General features: G+C 33.4%; 4 protein-coding genes across 5 annotated transcripts; 1 reads left to right on the forward strand and 3 right to left on the reverse strand.

Annotated features, from left to right (window-relative positions):
* Nucleotides 1-200: 200 nt before the first annotated feature.
* Nucleotides 201-6,704, reverse strand: LOC125846657 (uncharacterized). Its single transcript, XM_049526219.1, has 10 exons — nucleotides 6,597-6,704; nucleotides 6,194-6,346; nucleotides 5,718-5,876; nucleotides 4,450-4,509; nucleotides 4,018-4,116; nucleotides 3,085-3,177; nucleotides 2,861-3,004; nucleotides 1,263-1,370; nucleotides 537-588; nucleotides 201-447 (listed from the first exon to the last, which is right to left on the reverse strand). Exons 1-10 carry the CDS (start codon nucleotides 6,687-6,689, stop codon nucleotides 410-412), a joined length of 999 nt encoding a protein of 332 aa, XP_049382176.1. The 5' UTR covers nucleotides 6,690-6,704; the 3' UTR covers nucleotides 201-409.
* Nucleotides 6,705-8,788: 2,084 nt separating this feature from the next.
* LOC125848230 (xyloglucan O-acetyltransferase 3) lies at nucleotides 8,789-11,794 on the forward strand. The gene is made up of 4 exons (XM_049528060.1): nucleotides 8,789-9,132; nucleotides 9,245-9,546; nucleotides 10,886-11,276; nucleotides 11,378-11,794. The coding sequence occupies exons 1-4, from the start codon at nucleotides 8,883-8,885 to the stop codon at nucleotides 11,758-11,760; spliced, it is 1,326 nt and encodes a 441-aa protein (XP_049384017.1). The 5' UTR covers nucleotides 8,789-8,882; the 3' UTR covers nucleotides 11,761-11,794.
* Nucleotides 11,795-12,204: 410 nt separating this feature from the next.
* LOC125846391 (alpha-dioxygenase PIOX-like) lies at nucleotides 12,205-17,070 on the reverse strand. Of its 2 annotated transcripts, none has more exons than XM_049525800.1 (10): nucleotides 16,912-17,070; nucleotides 16,253-16,495; nucleotides 14,273-14,422; nucleotides 14,009-14,136; nucleotides 13,728-13,941; nucleotides 13,440-13,585; nucleotides 13,145-13,372; nucleotides 12,846-13,048; nucleotides 12,523-12,766; nucleotides 12,205-12,435 (listed from the first exon to the last, which is right to left on the reverse strand). In XM_049525800.1, exons 1-10 carry the CDS (start codon nucleotides 17,014-17,016, stop codon nucleotides 12,207-12,209), a joined length of 1,890 nt encoding a protein of 629 aa, XP_049381757.1. In that variant the 5' UTR covers nucleotides 17,017-17,070; the 3' UTR covers nucleotides 12,205-12,206. The 2 variants fall into 2 exon arrangements, with proteins under 2 accessions (XP_049381757.1, XP_049381756.1); XM_049525799.1 differs by having other exon boundaries at nucleotides 14,009-14,142.
* A 2,257-nt stretch (nucleotides 17,071-19,327) lies between these two features.
* LOC125847496 (alpha-dioxygenase PIOX) lies at nucleotides 19,328-22,554 on the reverse strand. The gene is made up of 10 exons (XM_049527103.1): nucleotides 22,386-22,554; nucleotides 21,911-22,174; nucleotides 21,323-21,472; nucleotides 21,096-21,223; nucleotides 20,799-21,012; nucleotides 20,583-20,728; nucleotides 20,273-20,500; nucleotides 19,983-20,185; nucleotides 19,645-19,888; nucleotides 19,328-19,559 (listed from the first exon to the last, which is right to left on the reverse strand). Exons 1-10 carry the CDS (start codon nucleotides 22,497-22,499, stop codon nucleotides 19,328-19,330), a joined length of 1,923 nt encoding a protein of 640 aa, XP_049383060.1. The 5' UTR covers nucleotides 22,500-22,554.
* Nucleotides 22,555-23,144: the final 590 nt, after the last annotated feature.

Below are 23,144 nucleotides of genomic sequence, written 5' to 3' on the forward strand. Positions count from 1 at the left end.
GAAAAGCTTCCACATCAAAAGCAAGATCTGGAAAAGAAAAAATCATATAAAAGCTTTTTTTGAATTTCCTTCACATAATTCAATGTTAAAACACAACCCTGTGTGAATATGTCAGTGAAACTAATTTACGTGACAACAGCAACAGTAAAACAAGTTTCAACGTGCTACAATATCAGTACTATAAAAAAGAAGCCTGGTACTTGTCCCAATCAATTTTCATTGCAAATTAGGTTACACCAGAAGCTACTTTCAATCCAGATATATAATTAGGTTACATGCACATAATTCAGATCATATATCTACATGTTACAAGACGTAGTTTTAGACAACTGAAAATCCAATATGGTTCGTCTTGGCGGTCATTCATCCTTTCCAAAATCCCAACAAGTTGAGGTAGTTTGAGACTTATTTAAGTTATCATGTCACATTCCACTTGAATTTCGCCATCTGCAAGAAAATATTCTTATTAGATTTCTCACGGGAAAAGAGAAACTTATTCAAACACAAGAAAGGGGCCACAAGATAAAGACCCTTACTCTTGAGATACACGGCTAAATTTGCCTGGGCATCGGCTTCAGTGTTGGATTCCTGATATGTTAAACAAGTAAAACCCTCGGAATTGGATGAAAAGACAGCTTTTAATGTTTAAAAAGAAAGGAACAATTATGTGTGTAGGAAAATTCTGAACTTGTCATGCAGAGCAACCAGAACAGAGTGAATTGATAGACTAGGTAAGCAAGACTATTCACTTCTAGCAACAAGGTGATAAAATCAATTTCATAGAACAAATTAGCAAGAAAGAGAAATTATATATATATTGCATAAATTAAACATGGCATTCAAGTACCACCACTTGCACCTTCTTTTTTTTTTATGACAAGGGAAACCCGCAGCCGCTACCCTTTTGGGTGCGCACAGGGTAAAACCCCCGCTCCTATGCAATAGCTCGCAAACCACATAGGAGAGATAACCCGCACTAGGCAAGCCTGGTGCGACAAGCTCGACTCAGAAGGCAAACCCCTTGCTTTCGCTGGCAAGGGGTTTCGAACTTGAGACCTCCAACATGGAAGTCCCAAGCCCAAACCACTGGGCCACCCCGAAGGCTACCACTTGCACCTTTTTTGGTCACAGGAGACCACACAATTCCATTTTCATCACAAAAACAACATGCAGTTGCAAGATAGAATGACTTCGAAAATCTAAATTCTGATAGACAAGCTCAGTAAGCTCCAAATTAGCAAAAGAGGAAAAATTGGCCATACTCTATCCATATGGTTGATCTGGAATGACATAAACTGATCTTTAAGCTCTTTAACAATCTTGGATAGCTCAGCCATGTTCTGATTCTTGCATTTCCAGATTCCTTGAGTCTGTTCCATGAAGAAATTTGTAAAAACGAGAGACCGGCCCAGAAGCAGTTCCAGCAAAAACATAAAACTAAATGAAATATAAATAGCACAGCAAAAGCACATATGATCTCAGCATAAGATCCCATAGGTTGCAAGGGAAGAATAGCTTCACTTTTGAACTGGTTTAGGTGTCTCTTGGGATGGAGTGGATGAGGTACCATCAAGAAGGCAAGCTATACCGACCCATAATTCCTATCAAATTACATATAGGCTGAATATGTCTCAAATCCTATAGGGTCTTTATAGTCGCTCCTAAACCTGTCACTGTAAAATCTTAGGCATTCGGCAAAACAGTCAAACTAAAGCCAAATAAAAGCTAAGTAAAATAAGTTTCTTGAATTAATCATTAACCTACACCTTATGCTCTCTGGGATTCAAATTGGGATGTTGAGAAGCAAGTTTTCCCAAGACAATGTGGGCAGCCAAACTGCTAGCCTGCTGTTGCATTCTTTTATTCCACAACAGCTCTTAGCTTTGCCATTTTCTAATTATAACCGAGAAATCCTCGAGGGCAGTGATGCACAATTCGAAACTTGGTGGATATTGCTTAGCTTTTGTCATTTCTGTTTAAAAGCCTTCTTTGATCATCTCTCTCTCTCTCTTATTATAGTATTTCATGTTTTTATGTAGCTGGCCTAATCAACTGACTCATCAAAAGAAAAAAGATAATATGCAGAATTACAATTTGTGAGAAAAAAGTCGAGGTGAAGACATGGAGTTTGGTTGGATAATGCTTGAAAAAAGAAAAAAAATGATAACATTGTGCATTAAAAGGAAGCCGGAGAGACCTTTATAGAACTGAAAGTATTGGTGCAATAAAAGGTAAACTATATTCACTCTCTAAATCCTCCACAAAATTCATTTTTTTAAAATTAGATTTGTTGATGTTCCATTTGGTTGATTTTGCTATGACTATTTATGAAATATGATTAAATGAATTATACACACACATTCATTTATCTCTGTGTGTGTGTGGTGGTTTGGGGGGGTCATTGAGTCTTGAAATACATTTGTTCTAATTGTCAAATTTCATATGGGCATATTTTGAGCTCAACCATCAAGTCGCGAACTAAGAATTACATTCATGAATCTTAATTAATTTGTGTTAATTTTATGTGATTATGCAAAATCATATTCTAGTTAATTTGGGATGTACGTGTCCAAAAACTAGTTGGTTAAAAACCATGTGTCTCATTATTTGGAATGGTCCACTTTCTGTTGGTGTAGCCCAGTTTAATGAATATGTCTCAGACACTCAATGGCAAAAGCTCTTCAGCAATTGTTTTAGAAATCAGTGGTTTCAACAAATTACTGAAGATATATAAATTTGACAGGATATTAAAAGTGAGAAAGCAGAAAAAATTGACTAATTTACTAAAAGTAAATTAAAAATGAAACGAAAACTAAAACAAACAAAAAAAAAACAGCTGTAAGAAGAAGAGAAAGAATACCTGCATGCAGACAAGTTTCGAATCGCCCTTGACTTTAATGTGTTTGAAACCTTTCTCAAGAGCATATCTTAGCCCTAAGATTACGCCTCTGTATTCAGCAACGTTGTTAGTTGCCACACCTACACCTTCACGCAGCCGGAAAACCTACAGAAAAGAATCACAAAGTCGAAAACCTGTAAATTTGTGGTGACAAACCACATCTTCTAAAAGGATAGGGAGCATACCATACTTCCATCTGCAGCACGCAGCACAGCCCCAGCACCAGCTAGACCAGGATTCCCCTTTGAAGCCCCATCAAACTCAAGAATGCATGAACACTGCATGTAGGGAGACTGAAGGTATCTATTTACAAAATTGTTCCTCCAAGCTTCAAGCAAAGATCACATAAAGATACTAGTACTTAAAAGAAAACAGTGTGTTCATCATATTACAAGCGAGTCACACCACCCTATTTGGCGAAATAAGACCATCTCAGCTACAATATCTTATTTATGTCACAGAGACATGATTTTTTGACTTGGAACTGAAGTACCACAAAATAAATACAGTGGCTCAAAACATAAGTTCAAAGCACATTACTATTTCTGTAATTATTGTATATAGTAAATGCACAGGTTTAAAAGTGAGTACCTTCTATATTGTCTCTTGCCACTATCTTATTTGGAGAGGTCAAAGATACTTACTGAGTACTCTTACTCACCCTACACTTCTGCACCGAGTGTGCAGATATGGATTCAAGCTGCAGCGGAGTGAGTGAGAATTCAAGATCTATCAACATCCCAGTGTGAGCTGTTGAGCTATCAGCTTGTTCATGGTAACTTAGGGTCTCTTTGTTCTGATTTGTACTTCAGATTGATTATGCATTACTCTCATACAGAATTGTACCTCATATTCTTAGTGACTCATGACTTGTGACATCAGTTCCTGAGGCTTATCAGATATTGTTATTTATGATATATTCACTGTTCTAGATTTTTATTACCTCTTGTTGCCAAAGTGATTGAAGAATTATTTCTTGTTGGTTTGCCCGATGAAGGACATTGGGTGGTTTCAGTCGTGACAGGCTAACACGATCCTATCCCTCAGAATATCAACATACAGGTAAAGCAGAAAATGAAAAAATTTGCACATCTTGATACAAAAAAATTTTAACTTACAGGATATGACGAAATCGGGGGAGCTTCTAGGAAATTGTCCAATTTAGCAAGTTTTTGCTGACCAGCAGCTGCAAATGAAGGAGATGCCACCAACTCCATCTGAACGAAGGAATAAAACAAAGTGAATATCAAAGACTTATCCACAACATTTATTCTACTACTAGATGTTAGTTCTCATTACACTAAAAGAGTTATCAAGGAAACCACCATCACTAGGCCAGACAATTAGTTTCCTATTCCAGGAAAGGCAAAAGCCTAATAATAGACAACGTGTACAAACTTTCCATCCTATCCTACTTCAGAATATATTAATGCTTGGCAATAATTGATGATTTGATGAGCTAAATGAAGTATATCAGTTATGATTTTCAAGAAAGACATGCCCCATTTAATAAATGCAAGAATAATATGGATTGGCCATTAAGAGATAACCTGCATCCTCTTTTCCTGAACATTCTTCCCGACAATTTTATCTTTTGAAGAGCCGGGTTGCTGCAAAAACATGAAACATTAAAATCCATCCGCATGGAATGATGCTTGATGTAAAATTATAACTAAAAAACATGCTAATGTTGTTTCTTTTCATGGAACAAAATGTATTCAACAGAGCAAAAGGAGACAGACATTTCAATAATTGGATACCAAAAAAATCTTAGCATTTCAAGTTGGGTCTAGCTGAAAATTGTAAAAGCAGTATTATGCTCACTTTGTAATTACCAGTTAGTAGCTGCAAGACACAACGGAGGAAGTAGTTCGACATGACGGCAATGACAAAGCAAGAAAAAACTAACAAATCCAAAGTGACAGAACCTATAATCAATATCAGATTTGGATCCCAATAATCACATTTGTACAGCTATTAGCAAGCTTTTGTGACCATAAGGTAACAGTAGTACAGTTCTGCATTTGAGACAGATCCAGACCCCCTCCCCCCAAATATGAGAATTAGTCTTGAAGCAATATAACATATGGCAGTAGCATTATCACCAGGAAGGTGTGTGCCACGAGAATAGGCAAGTATCACATTTTCTCTTTGAAATGCTACTATGTATCACATAACCAGATAACACTTCAAAAAATTATTCTTCAGCTTATTCACATTAAGCTTTTCAATAGTATTCAGTTGTTTTTAATTGCTAGCTTTTCAACAGTATTCACTCGGTTTTCTCTCTTATCCAATGCAGCAAAGAAACGATTTCCTCCCAGTCCTCCACCAGTCAATTTTATTTTTCATGTACATATAAATCTAGCTCAACTTTCACTTCCCCTCTCATGCATCTTAACTCAAAGTTCTCCTTTGATAAAAGTTTATCCAATCACATCTATTTAATGTGTCATCCGTTCAAAAATCACCGAAAAAAAATAGTCGCCAGCAAATATTATTATTATTTCAATTTTCTAGTACCTGTGAATATATAGTAGAAAAGTTAACATTCTCAAAAAAAAAAAAAGGTGTGTTGGGGGGAGGGGGGGGGGGGGCGCAGTTTCAGCCTGACCGAGAAAATTCACGCAGTCAGTCAAGCTAGTGGCGCAATACTATAGTCTAAATCATGATAACAAAAGGATTGATATATATCTTTCAAAGCCGGAAAATAGCCAAAATTTGACCCAACTATCATCAAATTGACAGTACTACCAAATAGATAAGACAACTGCGTCTAATGCCAGTTCAACAACAGTAGAATGATTAACTTTCTAACCCGAAATGGGCATGGGATGAGAGTCCCAAAGAGATCGTCTCGAACATCACTGAAATCCATAGAATACATTGCATTCTTGAGTCCATGAGAGGCCAGATACTCTTCAGATTCCTTACTCAGGCGATACCCTTTAAAAACACTTATGGCTGGTTCGCCAATCTGAAAGATTAGAATTAAAATAATACATTCAAAAAAGAAACATCTGATAGTATTATTAATTTTGCTCTAATTAATCAATCAATCAACTAAGCCTCAACCCTAAACTAATTGGGTTGGCTATAATGTATCCATTTTGCTCTATTTCTTCATCATTGTTCAAAAGCTGGAATAATTAAACTCTTCTTATACTAGAGCTATAAAAGACCCAAAAAAAAAAAGTAGCAGTACAATAGATAACAATGACTATAAAGGAAATTGTCTTTGGCCCAAAAGCAGAAAAGTATTTATTTAACCTTAGAAGGCTAAGGAAAACATACAGATGTTCGTAGCAAAGCTTGCAAATCGCTCAAGTTCTTATAAACCCCGATCACATCCCCTTTGCGCACGACATAAAACGCATCCTTCTCGTCCCCCATTTTATGTTTCCAACTCCAACGTTTCGACTTGAGTTTGCAAGTAACTCCAGCACTGTATCAACACAATCATAAGTTTTAGCAAAAGAAGAAACGGAACAACAACTACAAGAGCCAATTACCTCACGATTTCAAGACTCACAAAACAATGTACAGTCTACGTATTATTACTATATGATTTAGGGCATTTTCTTTTTATTCAAAAATAGACTCGAATTTCGGGCACAGATATATCGAATTAGGGTTTATTCGAAAACAGAGAAAAGTGAAAGGAAGGAAGGAAGATTCTTACCGAGCGGAAGAGGAGAGTGAAGGGAGTAGTTGGTTGGAAGGTGAAGAAAGGGAGTTTTAATGGAGTTTTGTCTTTGTCAATAGCTGATGCTGATCTCTCAAGTTTCATTTTGGGAAGTCGTGTAATATGTCAGCTAATTTTGATCCGAAACTGCATATTTGGGCTGGTTGGCGGAAACCTCAATTGGGCTCAATATTTCCAACCGGCCCGGCCCATAGGCTACTCCACAAGCAAAAATGTTGCTCAACTATCCTAGTTTTCATAAGAGTAAATTTTAAAAATACCAAACATAAAAATCATATTAGCGCTCTATAGCTACAATTTTGCTACTTGCGCTACATAGAAAACTGTGTTTGCTATGGAGCATCTGATTTGTATAACATCGTAGTGTTCTATATAAATCGGGCGTCTGTGTCTATGAAAATTTTGCATTTGTATGTGTATATGTTCTTTGTGTTAGGTTAGAGTGGCGAGCGAGATTAGGAGAGAAAATAGAGGAGCGAGTGAGAGAGGGCAGAGAGTGGAGAGAAGTGAATTGTATATGTATATCGGTTACATAATTGTATATACGTAACTACTATGTATATGTATCAATGATTGTGTTTGTATATCTGCAGAAAATTTAGATTTGTAGACAATTGAATCGAGTTAAAACATTTGTATCTGTATATCAAATCTCTCTCTCGCTTTATACAAACACAAATTGTTCGTTGTATTTGTATAATTTGTATTTATATAAATCGAGAGAGAGAGAGAGAGGCAAAAGAGAATTGGGCAGGGAAAAAATTGTATTAGTATAATTGTAAGTGTATAGGACGGAGAGATGTATTTGTATTTGTATATATAGCCTCTTTCACTTTATACAAACACAAACACAATTTATACATTTGTGTTTGTATAAATGTGAGAGATGTGAGGGAGAGAATTGAGAGTGGCGAGCGAGATTTAGGGGAGAGAGACGAGAATGGCAAAGTGTTTTGTACGAATTAGAATTAAATGAAACTATAGCTATAAAATTTATTTTGAATTAATAGTTCGCTATTATGCACAGTTTTCCCTACTGGCCAAAATATCACAACTATTTTGAAATAATTTTTTTTTTTTGTAAAAAAATGATTTAAAATTATTTTTTCACTTTCCATAAGGTATATGTGAATCATTTTTGTAGCAGAAAAAATATATGTAAGTCATTTTATAACGAGGGATACCTTACCTCTAAATGACAGTTAAGGGTTATATCAAACCCCTTTCTTTTGTTTTATTTTGTTTATTGTGTTTAAAATTATTAAATAGTTCTTGTTATTATTCCATATCAAATCAAAACATGAATTAAGTTGAGTAATGTAAAGTTGTTTTTTTTTAATCTTTTCAAATTGGGGGCATGGGAAAGGGAATTACAAAGGTGGATAATTGAACGCTTATTATTAGTTATTACAATGAAAAATAAAATATCAATCAAGAGATTCTACTAGTGTTTAATTAGAATTTTCGTTCATAAAAATAAAATGAAAATTTTCAAATCATAAATCAAATTGTTTTTGGAATTTATGCCTTTGAACAAATTTCTTAATTATTGAACAATGTACATAAAATAAAAGTTAGAGTGAAATTTAAAGAAAAAGTCCTCGCTATAGAAGACGAAAATTCAATCTGTAAATTTCATGAAGTGTTTCTAAATCATATTTAATGAACAGATAAAATTTTCATGGCGAAAAAATAATTTATAATCACTTATAAAAATATTTTCAGATTATTAATGACTATAGTGGATAAGTAAAGATGAACGTGAAATATTTTATATGTTAAATTCTTTTTTTCTCATTTGGTGTCCAATACCACATTGAAACTTGATTAAATTTGGATTCGCGCCTGAAAGTTTCATCTTAGGGTAAAACATTCTCTAACAAAGACAACTCTGTACCTAAGGGAACTGGAATTCGATACCTCTTAATTAAGAATGAAAGAGTACTTACCACTCTATCGTAACCTTGATGGTATATATATGTTAAATTCATGTGGTGAACATTAATGATAAATTGCTAAATTTGTTTATCACGTAGGATTATGTAGTATATATATGTTGGGTCTGAAGTGGTCATGTGTGTATAAGATGGATTATGACCTGTCGTGCAAATGGGTTCAGTGAGAGTGTACCTAATCACTACCTACTCAAGAAAAATGAACCCATTGTTCTCTAAAAGTAGGGCACGCACCACATTTCTCTCTGTCCCTCCCTGCTATTTTTTCTCATAACTCCGATTCAAATTGACTCATATTTTTCTCTTCTCTCGTTGTTGTCAAATGAAGATGAATTTGTGTAATTCTGTCCAGACACGAAAGAATGTTCAAAATTATAATGTCTTAAAGGGGGACAAGTTTCTTAACTTGGGAAGCCCAGGTTTTTTATTGCTCTATTCACTCTTTTTAACTGTGATTTTCAGCTGCTACATGCTTCATTTTCCCTTCAGCCCAATCCTCAAATTCTCAAGCAAACAAGATTCAGCTCCTCCTACTAACTCCTTACAAATTATTAATCACTCTCAACCTGCAGGTAATTAAGTTGACAAAACTCCTTTCTTTAATCACTTATTTTAAGTATTTTTATTAATTAATCACTAGTTTTACGTCGGATGTAATCCTTGTCTGTGCTCATATTTTGGCAGATTACAACAACAGTACATCGGATTGTGACTTGTTGAATGGTAGTTGGGTTTTAGAGGAGAAGGGTAATTCTCTGTATTATACAAACTTTAGCTGTCCAACAATTCCTCGTTCGAAAAACTGTTTGTTGAACGGAAGGGCAGATGAAGAATTTATGCAGTGGAGATGGGAACCAGAAGAATGTACGCTTCCCCGTTTCAATGCTAAAACGTTTTTAACATTTGTTAAAGGAAAGACGATGGCGTTTATAGGCGATTCCCTCGCAAGGAATCATATGGAGTCCCTACTCTGTATTTTATCTTCGGTTAGTCATTCTACTTTTCTTCCTAAATTTATAATTATTCAATATCATGTTCAACTACACATAGTTACATGATATAATTTGAAACTACACCTCCAAATTCAGGCTAATTTTTTTTATAGATAGAGTACAGAGAATGAACATACTCCCTCCGTCCCTTTTTAGTTGTCCACTTTAGAAATGACACACAGATTAAGGCAACAATGATTAGCACAGTGAAGTTACAATTTTACCCTTATGACAACTTTTCATTTCAAAATTACAACCACTTCTTTGAATTCAAGTGAAATAAATTGGAGGGAAACAACATACACTTTTACAAGGGTATAATAGGAAAAAATTTGTTGTCTTTTCTTGATTTGTCAAAATGGACAAGTAAATAGGGACATCCAAAAAAGGAAATATGGACAAGTAAAAAGGGACGGAGGGAATAGTTATTTGTGTATCTCTCTAGGGACTGCGTAATTTGGTGCACCAATAATTATTGAAACTAGTATTAAAATTGCATAGAGATGCGTGATCTTTGCTCTTTTTTCTAAGGTCTTAAAATAAGGAAAATTATGACAAGATGTGATCGAGTAGGTTTTTGTTGTCAGTTTGACTTTGACACTTGGAGGACAATTGTTTCCCCATGTTCCGTTCATTCGGACGCTAATTTCGCAATTAACACATTATTATTGTACGTCCCATCTTTACTTTCTTCCACAAATGCTCATAAAAAATACTACTTCTTTGTTTATTATATTAAAAATATACTTTTTTTTTTGCCTCAATTTAAGTGATACTTTTCATTTCAAATTTTGAGATTCAAATAAGTTTATATTTGATAATAAATTTTCATTTATCTTTCAATTTATTTTGAATTGTCAATTATTGTGACTTATAGTACTTTTCACATAGTTTACAGATATATAAATTTCATTAAAAAAGATTAAAGATTCTACGCACAAATTTTCGATCAAACTTAAACTGTTTGACTCTCGAAAAATAAAATAACAGAGGGAGTATTTTTAATTATTTTATCACTTTTGTATTCTCTTGGCGAGCTGATTTTTGGAATTTGGTTGGGCTTAGGCTAGGTGTAACATCTTTACATTTTGTTCTTTCTATCTAAAATTATGTCAAATTTACGTGACTCATTCTTCGACTGCTCCCTTCACATGCAACAAAGATTTTATATTCACATTATGCCTTTTTTGATTATTATTACACAAATATCATGTGCAATATTGCCGCAAAGAACCACTAAGCTATCATCATCTTTAATGCAACAACTGAGATTTTGACAAAAAAAGAATTATGCAACAAAAAGTAAGATTTAATTTGGTACAAAAACTTGCAGGAAGAAAGTCCAACAGACATGTACAAGGATGTTGAAGACAAATTCAGAACATGGTTATTTCCTCGTCATAACTTCACTCTGATGGTCCTCCGCACAGAATTTCTTGTCTTTGCTACTGAGAGAGTTATCAATGGTTCATTCACGGGCGGATTTGACTTGCATTTGGACAAATTAAATGGGAATTGGACTCAACATTTAACCAACATAGATTATGCTATTTTCTCAGATGGACATTGGTTCCTTCGACCTAATTATCTTTACGAAAATGGAAACCTTATTGGATGTGTTTATTGTGGGGAAGCAGGGGTTCAAGATCTTGGCCCTGGTTATGTCATTCGAAGAGCATTTCAAGCTGCTTTCAACTACATAAACAAATGCGTGGAATGCTCAGGTATATATAGACTCGGTTTTAATCTTGATGGGTTCAATTTTTAAAATTAATCATAAATACGTTGAACTCATTCCTAAAAAGTCTGCACGGTTTTTGAATAGGTATTGTTGTGCTTTTGAGGACATTCTCCGCTGGTCAATTCGAGCAAGGAGCATGGAATGAAGGAGGATTTTGCAACAGAACAAGGCCGTTTACTAGAGATGAAGTTAAAATTGGTGATCAAGATTGGGAATTTCGGAACATTCAAATCGAAGAAATTGAAAGAGCAAGAAAAGATGGAGAAAAAAATGGTAACATGTTTGAAGTTGTGGACGTGACAAGAGCCATGTTAATGAGACCAGATGGACATCCAGGAGCCTATTGGGGCAATAAATGGATGAAGGGCTATAGTGATTGTATCCATTGGTGTTTGCCAGGGCCGATTGATACGTGGAATGAATTTTTACAGGAAATTCTTAGAAGAAAATTCTCCAATTTCCATTGATTTTAGTGAAGAATAACATTCTCATTTTATTCAATTCAAAATTTTGTTCTTTGAGTTGTGGTAGGGAGGGACATGTCTTATGAGTAATGGAAGTGGCCTTCAGCCTAAATGAATTAATAATTGTAAATGATGTTAAATTGTTGTATAATACAGGAATGCTAATTGTTCAATTCAGCCAATTATACAAGTTTGTTGGTTAAAGTATGTGTTTGAAACAATAAAAATGTAGAAAAGTATGAAACAAAACCACATGTTTCTCTTTTTTTATTGGACAAAAATATCAGGAAATTCATATTACAATCTGAAATAGTTTCATAAAACGGCTCACTGAATGAAACAACTAGGGAAGATAGTACATGGAATCTTAGTACACATTTTCAGGTAAAAAATAATGAACACACATATTACTTCCTTTTATTTTTATTTTAAGTATATTGAGGAGGGGCCTATGTCCGAGGAACGCGAAAGTAGAGTGGAATAGGATTGTGAGGTTCTGGAGACGAGTCCCAAACAGAAAAGGCGCTGTTGGAGTTCATCCATTTCTCAGTCATCTCTGGATAATGTCGATCTAGTACATCTTTTAAGCTTTCAGTTGTATTCACCCATTCAAGTCCTTTTTTCGTATATGTCTCATCGTTGTAATAGCTGGTGAAAAATTTATCTGCCTCTAACCTTCTGTAAATTTTTAAATCATTAGTCATTCTATAAATCATACTAATATTATGCATAAATGGATTGATTTTTTTCACTCTTAGTACGAACCTTGATGCCATGATTAGAAATATGAAAAAGGCAGTCTCAGAGATAGCAAATCCCTTAATCTTTTTCTCCGCGGACATTCCAACTAACAGATCCAATTTTTCTACATCATCACCATAAACTTCATGAAGAGTTTTAATGACTTCCTCATCATCTGTCAAATCTTCCCATTTGGAGATGGGAATTTGAAGCATTCTCCTACGAAATTCATTGTACCTAGCAACACTCCTTTCTCTGTCCCTATAAACTGGCATCCGAACAACATGATCAGTTATATGTATACAGGTTTTTTTGAGTAATTTGTCTGTCATGAGAACTAAACTTACTTTCAAGAGCTGCAAGGTCAATATGATGTGGCCTGTCAGTTCCATCAACATCTTGGGCAATAAGATCTCTCATCCACACTGGATAATTCCAAAGTTCAAGAGCTCCACTAGCTTGATGCCCCATTGAAACCATTTGCTTAGTAAACCCAATTCTTGATAGATTCTCCGTACCTTTACCCCCAATTAGATCTTCCATCAGGATCCTATATATAGTTTCAATAGGCAATTATTACATCAGGTAAAATTAATTAGTTATTAGCTACTTACAATAATTTGAAAGTAATGCTGCCTTAGCTTACTCATTAGTCAAAGGAAGAGATTTGTTTAGTCCAGGCGTGGCATCGATATTTCTTAGCTGAAGCGTATCAGGTAGGAGTTGATGCATCCGATAGACACTCGTAAATTCCTCAGTTAAGGAATAAGGCACACCATGATCCTCAGGTTTCTTCATTCCCACAAAACCACCTAAAATGGAACCTCCAACATGCCCAAATGTATCCTTGAATTTCTTTCCTAGCAATCCATACCTGCAAACATAAAATTACTCACTATTTGACAAAATAAAAATAACTAGTGTTTGAGAGTAGTATTGACCAATTGGCGCGCATTCCTGCTAGAAGGGTGTCGGTATTGAGAAGTTCAACTGTCCAATCTATGGTGTGAATTTTTGCAATTACAGCAGAAGTGACAAGTTTTGCATGACGATACAAGTCCTCATCTTTCAATTCTGGATATTCTTTCTGGAAATTTGAAAATCAACTCATCAATCAAAAGAAATCCAATTACATAAACAGTGCATTTTAAGTACTTGTATTGTAGGAGTAGTATATAACTTACTTTATTTTCCAGGTTACTAATTTGGACAGTTAATTATATATGTACCTTCAAGGTGTCACAAACAAGATTATGCTCTTGAACAAAGAGTGCCTGCAGTGACAAAAGTCCAGCCCAAGTATTGCGAACATCACCAGAGATGATTTTCCCATTTTCATCTTGTTCAAGGAGACCATTTTCTGATAGTTTCAATTTTCCGTATTTAAATGTCCTCACTTTCTTCGAAACTTGTGCGTTGCTCCCATAAATAGCACTTCCATCCCTTCATTTACAAGTACAAATTACACAAATTCCAGTTACTTAAATTTGCTGTATGAAATCTTAATTACCATTGTGGAGTACGCATATTCAAGTGCCCAGTCTTGATATCACATAAACCCGTAGGAGTTTGCTGGGTCTTGAAAAACTTAAAGGACTTGAGAGGACACTCACTTTTAACTTCTTCAGGTGCCCTTAGCTCAATCTATGTATGCACCAAATTATAAAAGGTTGGTTACCAACAAATTAATTAAATTACAGTACGTAACGAATCATTAATTTTCACAAATTGATTGAAAGCATTTCATTAATTACCAAATGGCTAATTAACTGACCTGTTGAGTATCTTCCAAATGATCGATCCAATCATGAATCATAAATTGTATCCATGACGCAGCTATCATGTTAAATTGTTTTCCTGTGTCTATGAATTTTCTGCGTGCTAGCAGCTTTGTTGCAACAACCATAGGATCTGGATTCTTTAACTGTAGTTTAAGAAAGAAATAAATTTCAAAAAATCTAAATCATGCTCAAAATAACAGCTTGTCGTTGAGTCCTTTCATCAACTATTCATCATTAATGTTTAATTCAAATATCTCCTAGTTTATCACAACTCACAAGTAGATCTTTAATTTTTGCTCAAACAAACAAAAAATATTGTAATGTTTATCATTTCCTTGATAATGGTTTGGTAATGTTATGTTGGACTAGTCAACATAATATGCACTTGACCATATGTTGTCATAATCAAGGTAAAAGAAATGGGTTATATGATTAAGTGGATCGGATCGAGTTAAAATTGGATTGTTTTAGTTGATTTGGGGCTTTTCATCTAATTGAGGGGTACAAATGATGAAATTAGTACCGGCAAGGTTAAGAATAACTTTATTTTAACGGTAAGTGGATAATCAACCAATAAAATAAAGTTTAGAGGTATTTTTGACCCTTTTCCCAAAATTAAATAACCAAAAATACCAACAAAAATCAAAGTTATGAAAATCAATTTAATTAATTTGATTTGATTTAATTTCATCATTTGAAAAATCAGCTTAATTGATTTCATTTGCTTTTAAAAAGGGACTCAAATGAAACAAGGGACACCCGTGGTTGCACGGCAAAGGAAATAGGAGTACGTCCTTTGTGGTAGCATCGATTTCCTTGCTATCTATCGTTATTCACTGCTATACATACGTAGAGTATATTCAAAGTTGAGTTTAAGTTTTATGCACAAATATTATATAAATTATTTATAAGATCATGATATGGTGCATGGTAAGTACTGTTTTAGTCATGCAAGCCATTCACACAAACGCAAATTTAAGTATTACTATTAATTTAATTTTTAAAATTTTCAGTATTATATAGATTATATCTTTAAAGTTATCATCCGTTCATATTTATAATTTAATTTCTTGCAATTTTTATAAATTTTTAAATATAATTTTTTATTTTATTTTAAAAATATTGAATTCAGATGTATCTGCTCTTTGACATATGGTCCCCTCAGAAAATCCAAATCTGAAATGACGTTTTGTGAATTGGGACCATACATGCAATGCGAGGTCACTTTTGCACCAGAAGAGCTTTGTGTTTTTGCCTAAACCTTTGACAATTCAAAATCTTGCCACTAGTTAAAATAGTTCTTTCTTAGAAAATAAAAGTGCCATAAATTGTTCTTTCTTAGAATGGTTAAAGTATGTACCCTTAATTACTTTTATAAAACTTATAAATTTAATAGTATCCTGGTAAGGAAAATAAATATAAAATTTTTAAATGAAACATAATCAAACTTATGAGTTATGAGATATGCTAATTAATAAGGGTATATACGTAAATATGTATTTATGGAAGGGTTATTTTGATCTTCAAAAAAATAGTTTTCTGTTTCTGCTTCTGATTCTGTTAAGAAGAGAGATTTTTAGTTTATAACAACAAAAAACAATTGTTTTTGCTTCCATTTAAAAACACTTTTAAGGATTTGCCAATGCTATTTTTTTTTTTTAAAAAAAAAAACACTTTTGACCTTCTAACAACAATGTCAAATAGGCTCTAACTCTAAAAGCTTAGATAGGTAAAACCTTGGTAAATCCACAATCGCTTATAAGTTGTTAGGTGGATTCAAAATTTTATATCTAATGAGTTCAATTTTTGAGATTGTTAATATCACACATTATTTAAACCCAACTAATTATATCAACAGACCCCTATAAATTGGGGGATGACTAATATATAACTTTTGATTAAATTTTTGGCTTATAAGTATTTATCAAATGAGTACATAAATTAGAAAATGTTTATAAGCAAGTAATTTATACCTTTTCATGTTGATCAACAGGCATCATATTCCTACCAAAGAAAGGAAATTCACTGCCACCTCCTTCATTAAAGGGGTCGTTGTATTTTCCAACGGCCCGATTTGATGTAACGTCGGTAGGTTTTTTACCGACGTTGATCAAATTATATTCCTGATGAAGATGTCGCCGTGCTGCGAGATAAAGTAGCCCCAAGAACACCGGTAGCCGATGCCACAGGTTCAATTTATCAACCAAGTGAACCATCTGCGCGCATGCATGTCACAACTTTAATTATAAAATGTACGTATACAACAAAGGATTAATTAAAAACAATTTTGATTGTACTGTAACATAATACTAAGAGGTAAGATAACTAGACTATATAGCAAATAAATTTATTTACAGATCGATCGAGGAGCACAACCAACAAATTGAACAATAATAACAAACATCAAAACCACTGTAATCTCATAACTAAGGTATGAAAAGGATGATGTGTACGCAAATATCTTATCTCCACCTTGTAAAGGTAGAGAGGTCATTTCTGAAAGACTCTCGACTTCTTAATCAACTAGCTTGTATTTGGTATCTCAAAAATATTCTTCAATTCAATATCGTTTAAAACTTAGTTTGGGTGGACAACAAAGAAAAAATAACATAATTAGTAAAGAATATATTACCATAAACAAAAGTTTGTTGAGAAGACTCATTCTGTCAACGACATCATGAAAATCTTTGTGAATGAAACAACGAAGAGGAAATAGTAAGAGATTAACAAAAGACATATTGTTAATTTAATTTCCTACAAGCTAGAAATATCACTTGTAATATATATGGGGCTCTAAATGCTTAATTTTGGAGGAATTATATCCCTTCTATATATAGAGATAAGTATAGAAGCATAAAGGCACGAGTATCCTACAAAAACAATACTCGTAAATAATGTATTAGAACGTTTTATAAAACTATAAATTTAAAAAACGTAGAACATTTTATAGCTTTGACAAGTCTAATATAGTTAGGTAAAGATAAACGGGGAAAGAAAGAAGAATAGTTCCACGAGAAAATAATACCGTATATGCCATGTTGAGAATAGGACCACGATTTTTTTTGAAAAAATTATCGAGTGGATTAAAAAGAAAGAGCTTAAAAATATATGAATGACAACATCAAATAAGACATTTTTAAAAAAAATAAGGTTTGGATGATTGGTTCTGTTTGTGTGACGGACATGATAAGATAAGCAACATTATCTTTAAATCAGAAAAGTCATAGTATTACGAATAAAATAAAACAAGTGAAAATAGAGAACTGAATCTTAATACAAATTTAAATTGCAGGCAAAAATTAACAGTCAAACACATATTTTTTGGCCTTTTAAATTTTGATAAGTATATATATTGATGAAGGGTTTTCCGGGTGCTGTTGGAGTTCATCCATTTCTTAGTTATCTTATTTACTCATTTAAGTTGTTAATTTCTTCGTGTATGCATGTCTCCTTGTTGAAATTACTCAAATACACTATCTATTAGTAATTCTATATGTAAATCATAATATTAGCTGATACATGAAAGTCATTTCCTTTGTTGACATACTAGCGGCAGCCGAAAAATAGCGATTTGAATTAACTTTAAACGAGTTAAATTATTACTCAGTGTTTAGTGCATCTTAACTCAACTCATGTTAGCCTATCTTAAAAAGTGTTGGATGGAGTACATTAACCTATCTATTGATTCAGCCCATCTTAATCCATCCCAACTTTGGTTTTCCACCCTAGCATGCACGATATATATATATGTTAAGGTTACCATCTAGTATGAGTACAACATCAAATCCGACAAGAAGAAATTTTAAACATTTGTTTTTGTTGTGAACTTATCATGATGTATAGTATAATCAAAATTCACTTTCTCTTGCTCTATCTACAATTTAAGTTTCTGTTTGATTGGCTGATTGACAAGCGTGTTATAAGGATGAATAAAATTTCCTCATTTTAAAAAAGAAAAGAAAATTGAGGTCAAAGAAGTGCTTGGTGCTAAATATATGAACTACGTTTTCGATTGGACCACTCAATTTCGAATATTATCAAACGAGTCAAGCCACCGGCTGCAAACTATTTTTGCACGCAAATTGAAAAGTGAGCAAATCTCCTTCGTCATCATTTATACAAAGGTAAATTATAGATTTGATCAGCTATACCAATTTGTTGATTAATATGTGTTTAACTAACATTTATTTAAATTAGAAAAGTCATATTTATTACGAACTGAACAGTTTCAAAAAAATATTGGCTCAGCAGATGAAATTAAACGAATGAAAGATAGAACATTATATTGAATCTTAATACATACTTGTACATAAAATTAATAGTCGAACACACAACTTTTGGGATTGATCCCTGATTATTTGGGTGGATCTATTAGCTTGTACCACTGGTACAAAGCACCATTTCGTATATTTTATGGGACACTATTAATTATATTTAGTTTCTATAAGTTTCTCAAAATAGATGTACATATATATACATGATTTTTTCCAAAGTAAACGGGTCCCACAATACCATGTGGGTCCGCCTCTGTAATATAACAATGAGATGGGGCCTGGGAGAGTAATGGGCCTAAATGAGTTGGGTGTGTAAATGGTGTCATAATGTATTATTGTCCGTGGTTTAGCTCGGATCAAATGATTAATAATTTAAAATGTGCCTCCATTTTTTATTTATTAACTTCAAAATCAATCTTTGATGTTAGTAAAATTTCCGATTCATTTATTGTTCATAATCAAAAATAAAACTTTCTAATCTCTCCAATCATCTTAGTTTCCGTTAGATTTAGTTAAATTTTGACAAAAGTTTTGTGACGTTAAATAAGAAGACCAATTTTTACAAGGCAACATAAGAACATTATACTCCAATATATATAACATAAAAATTACAATTATCTTATTAAGAAACATTAAATAAATATAGATATACATCATTAATTTAACAAACTGAAACAGTTTGGTAAAATGACTTAGTAATGGAATAAGTAAACCTTAAATACAGCACAAATGCACAATTCTTCATATATATTTCATTTTCGATAAGTAAATAAATTAATCATGTTTAGGGACGCGAAAGTAGAGTGGAACAGGATTGTGAGGTTGTTGAGAAGAGTCCCAAACAGAGAATGCGCTACTGGAATTCATCCATTTTTCAGTCATTTCTGGATAGTGACGATCTAACACGTCTTTTAAACCTTCAGTAGTATTCACCCATTCCAATCCTTTCTTTGTGTATGTCTCCTCGTTGTAATTGCTTGTGAAAAATCTATCTGCCTCTAACCTCCTGCAATAATTATTCTATAAATCAACATGTAATTAAATTCACATGCAAGTACCAATTAATTAATTAATACCAATTACATATATACCTTGATGCCATGAGAAGGAATATGAAAAAGGCAGTCTCAGATATGGCAAATCCTTTAATTTTTTTCTCAGCGGACATTCCAACTAACAGATCCAATTGTTCAACATCATCACCATATACTTCATAAAGTGTTTTAATAACTTCCTCATCATCCGTCAAGTCTTCCCATTTAGTGATGGGAATTTGCAACATCCTTCTACGAAATTCATTGTACCTAGCAACACTCCTTTCTCTGTCTCTATAAACTGCACGCACGTCACATATTTTGATGAAATCGATAGCTAGTACTGCAATTATAATTCAATTTCTAGTATAGTATAAAAATATAAACTAACTTACTTTCGAGAGCTGGAAGGTCAACATGACCTGGTCTGTCAGTTCCATCAACATCTTGAGCAATAAGATCCCTCATCCATATTGGATAATTCCAAAGCTCAAGTGCTCCACATGCTTGATGCCCCATTGAAACCATTTGCTTAGTAAACCCGATTCTTGATAAACTCTCCTCTCCTTTGCCTCCGATTAAATCTCCCATTGGGATTCTGTATTTTCATTATTGCAATTATATTAGTACTCCACTTAATTATTAGGTAAAATAATTATATATATACACACAATATATGACTTACTCGTTAGTCAAAGGGAGAGATTTATTTGGTCCAGAAGTTGTATCTATATTTCTTAACTGAAGTTTATCAGGTAAGAGTTGATGCATTCTATAGACACTCACAAATTCTTCAGTTAAGGAATAAGGCACTCCATGATTTTCGGGTTTTTTCATTCCAACTAAACCACCCAAAATGGCACCTCCAACGTGCCCAAATGTATCTTTAAATTTCTTCCCTAACAATCCATACCTGTCCAAATATATATATACTCATTAATGACAAAGTTAGAAATAACTAATTTGTATGAGAATATTTATATATATATATTAACCAATTGGTCCGCATTGCTGCTAATAAGGTGTCCGTTTTGAGAAGCTCCACAGTCCAATCTATGGTGTGAACTTTTGCTATAACAGCAGAAGTCACCAGTCTTGCATGACGATACAACTCCTCATCCTCCAATTCTGGATATTCTTTCTGCAATAATATTTAATTATAATAAAAGTATGATGAAATCTTGGATCCGTCTTTGAGTACTCGTACGTACCTTCAAGGCATCACAAACAAGATTATGCTCTTGTACAAATAGCGCCTGCAGTGACAAAAGTCCAGCCCAAGTGTTGCGAACATCACCAGAGATGATTTTTCCATTTTCATCTTGTTCAAGGAGTCCATTTTCTGATAGTTTCAATTTTCCGTCTTTAAATGTCCTTACTTTCTTCAAGATCTCTACGTCACTCCCATAAATAGCACTTCCATCCCTTCATGTACACGCAAGCAAATATTACTTAACGGCTAAATACATATTATACTATATTTATTTATGAAATAAGTATATTCTTACCACCAAGGGGTACGCCTATTCAAGTAACCGGTTTTAATTTCGTAAAAGCCGGTAGGAGTTTCTTTTGATTTGTAAAACTTAAAGGACTTGAGAGGACATTGACTTGCAACTTCTTCAGGTGCCCTAAGCTCCTCAATCTTTACGGTAACAAACAATTAGAATACATTATTTTTCCAATTAAGAAAACTGTCATTATTAATTAAATTGGTTCGATTGGGAATTAATACCTGTTGAGTATCTTCCAAATGATCGATCCAATCATGAATCATAAATTGTATCCAAGAGGCAGCTATCATGTTAAATTGTTTTCCTGTGTCTATGAAGTTTCTGCGTGCTAGCAGCTTTGTTGCCACTACCATTGGATCCGGATTCTTTAACTGCATGCATTTTACAAATTTTTATTTGAAAACACCACATTCATTAACATGCCAACTCGCCTTTTTTTAAAAAAAATAATAATTTAAGTTCTAATTTTAAAAGGTAAACATAAATATCTACAAGTCAATATTACATGGTGTTATTATAATATATTACATCGTTTAGTACCCAAAAAAAATCATTATCAAGGAAAGGAGCAGCTTCGTTTTCATATATATAAAAAGTGACGTACGGTTCATAAAAAGTAATTAGATTAATCATACTTAAAAAGAAATGTTACCTACTACACTATAGGCGATAGCTAGTGTAGAAATTATATATAAGTATTAGCATGAGGACCATAAGAATATACAACTTTATGAACATATTAACTTTGATTATGATTAATTAATTTATGATAACATTAAACGAAAGGGCAAGAAGAAGTGTTATAGTACCTTGTCATGTTGATCAACAGGCATCATATTCCTCCCAAAGAAAGAAAATTCACTTCCTGCTCCTTCATTGAAAGGATCATTATATTTTCCATCTGCAGTTCTATAAGGGAAGTCCACGGGATTTGATCGGACTCCAGTAGGTGTTCTACCGACGTTGATCAAATTATATTCCTGATTAAGATGCCGACGAAGTCCAAGATAAACTAGCCCCAAAAACACCGGTACCCGATGCCACAAGTTATGTTTATCAATGATATGAACTATCTGCATGTTGATCGTTACGTTTAAGAGAATATGGTTAATAATATGATTTTATCTAGAATATTCTTTCTTTCATCAGACACATCTTTGTGTGAAAAGTTATAATAATTGAAGAAACACGTTTTTAAAACAACATATATATGAAGCGATAAGTGATTATATGGTAAGTAAGAATTAGGGCATCAGAAAGATATAGACTAAGTAAAATGATTACCAGAAATGAAAGTTTGTCGCGGAGATTCATTTTGTCAAGTATCTGATGAAAATCTTTGTGGATGAAACCACGAAGAGGGGAGAACAAGAGATTCTTGAGCATAATCATAGTCATGTTTCCTAGTTATATGATAGTAATTAAAAAGAACAATACAATTGTATGTAATGTGATGTTCTATATACGCTTTGTAGTATATATGAAGACAACTCCTCACTATATATAGAGATACGTAACAGATGCACAAGGCACGATTGCCGCCCCACACCCCCCCCCCCCCTCCCAAAAAAAATAAATATTCCATGTTAGATATGGTCCTTCGACAATTCTATTGTTTTGCCAAATTAAATGAAGCAGATCAACTTGAAATTTGCATTTGACGAATGTATGAGATTTTTCTACGTATACTAAAAACTAATATTATTATATGAAAACTAATATAAAGAAAAATATTAAAACTGTTGAGAGATTAAATCTCCCCATAAACAAAACTCACTAAACGACTACATTGTGGATTCTATTATGTTATGCTATGAGAATAGGGATCTTCAATTTATAGGTCTCCAAATTATTCCTCTAAGGAAAGAATAAACCAAATATGAAAGAAAATTATATTTTCCTTTTAGAAAAAGTTCAAGCATTTATGATAATACTTTGACTTTTCTTTAAGGAAAAAATAAACTTTAAATAAGGTAAGAAAATCAGGGCAAAACCCTAACAAATCTCCCCTTTTGGCTGGATTTTCTTGACAAAACTTGATCC

This window comes from Solanum stenotomum, chromosome 12 (assembly GCF_019186545.1).
Source record: "Solanum stenotomum isolate F172 chromosome 12, ASM1918654v1, whole genome shotgun sequence".
Classification (NCBI taxonomy): domain Eukaryota; kingdom Viridiplantae; phylum Streptophyta; class Magnoliopsida; order Solanales; family Solanaceae; genus Solanum; species Solanum stenotomum.

What these genes read in the sequence shown, in the direction of transcription:
- LOC125846391 (XM_049525799.1), bottom strand. Translation starts at nt 17,016, where the DNA reads ATGTCTTTTGTTAATCTCTTACTATTTCCTCTTCGTTGTTTCATTCAC. An exon ending in GCAGGAATGCGCGCCAATTG is followed by an intron (nt 13,373 to 13,439) that starts GTCAATACTACT and finishes TTATGTTTGCAG; the next exon opens with GTATGGATTGCTAGGAAAGA. An exon ending in TGACCTTGCAGCTCTTGAAA is followed by an intron (nt 12,767 to 12,845) that starts GTAAGTTTAGTT and finishes TTCGGATGCCAG; the next exon opens with TTTATAGGGACAGAGAAAGG.
- LOC125847496 (XM_049527103.1), bottom strand. Translation starts at nt 22,499, where the DNA reads ATGACTATGATTATGCTCAAGAATCTCTTGTTCTCCCCTCTTCGTGGT. An exon ending in CTGTTGATCAACATGACAAG is followed by an intron (nt 21,473 to 21,910) that starts GTACTATAACAC and finishes AAATGCATGCAG; the next exon opens with TTAAAGAATCCGGATCCAAT. An exon ending in ATTTGGAAGATACTCAACAG is followed by an intron (nt 21,224 to 21,322) that starts GTATTAATTCCC and finishes AAGATTGAGGAG; the next exon opens with CTTAGGGCACCTGAAGAAGT.
- LOC125848230 (XM_049528060.1), top strand. Translation starts at nt 8,883, where the DNA reads ATGAAGATGAATTTGTGTAATTCTGTCCAGACACGAAAGAATGTTCAA. An exon ending in TACTCTGTATTTTATCTTCG is followed by an intron (nt 9,547 to 10,885) that starts GTTAGTCATTCT and finishes AAAAACTTGCAG; the next exon opens with GAAGAAAGTCCAACAGACAT. An exon ending in CAAATGCGTGGAATGCTCAG is followed by an intron (nt 11,277 to 11,377) that starts GTATATATAGAC and finishes GTTTTTGAATAG; the next exon opens with GTATTGTTGTGCTTTTGAGG.
- LOC125846657 (XM_049526219.1), bottom strand. Translation starts at nt 6,689, where the DNA reads ATGAAACTTGAGAGATCAGCATCAGCTATTGACAAAGACAAAACTCCA. An exon ending in AAGCTTTGCTACGAACATCT is followed by an intron (nt 5,877 to 6,193) that starts GTATGTTTTCCT and finishes CTAATCTTTCAG; the next exon opens with ATTGGCGAACCAGCCATAAG. An exon ending in AGATCAACCATATGGATAGA is followed by an intron (nt 589 to 1,262) that starts GTATGGCCAATT and finishes TTAACATATCAG; the next exon opens with GAATCCAACACTGAAGCCGA.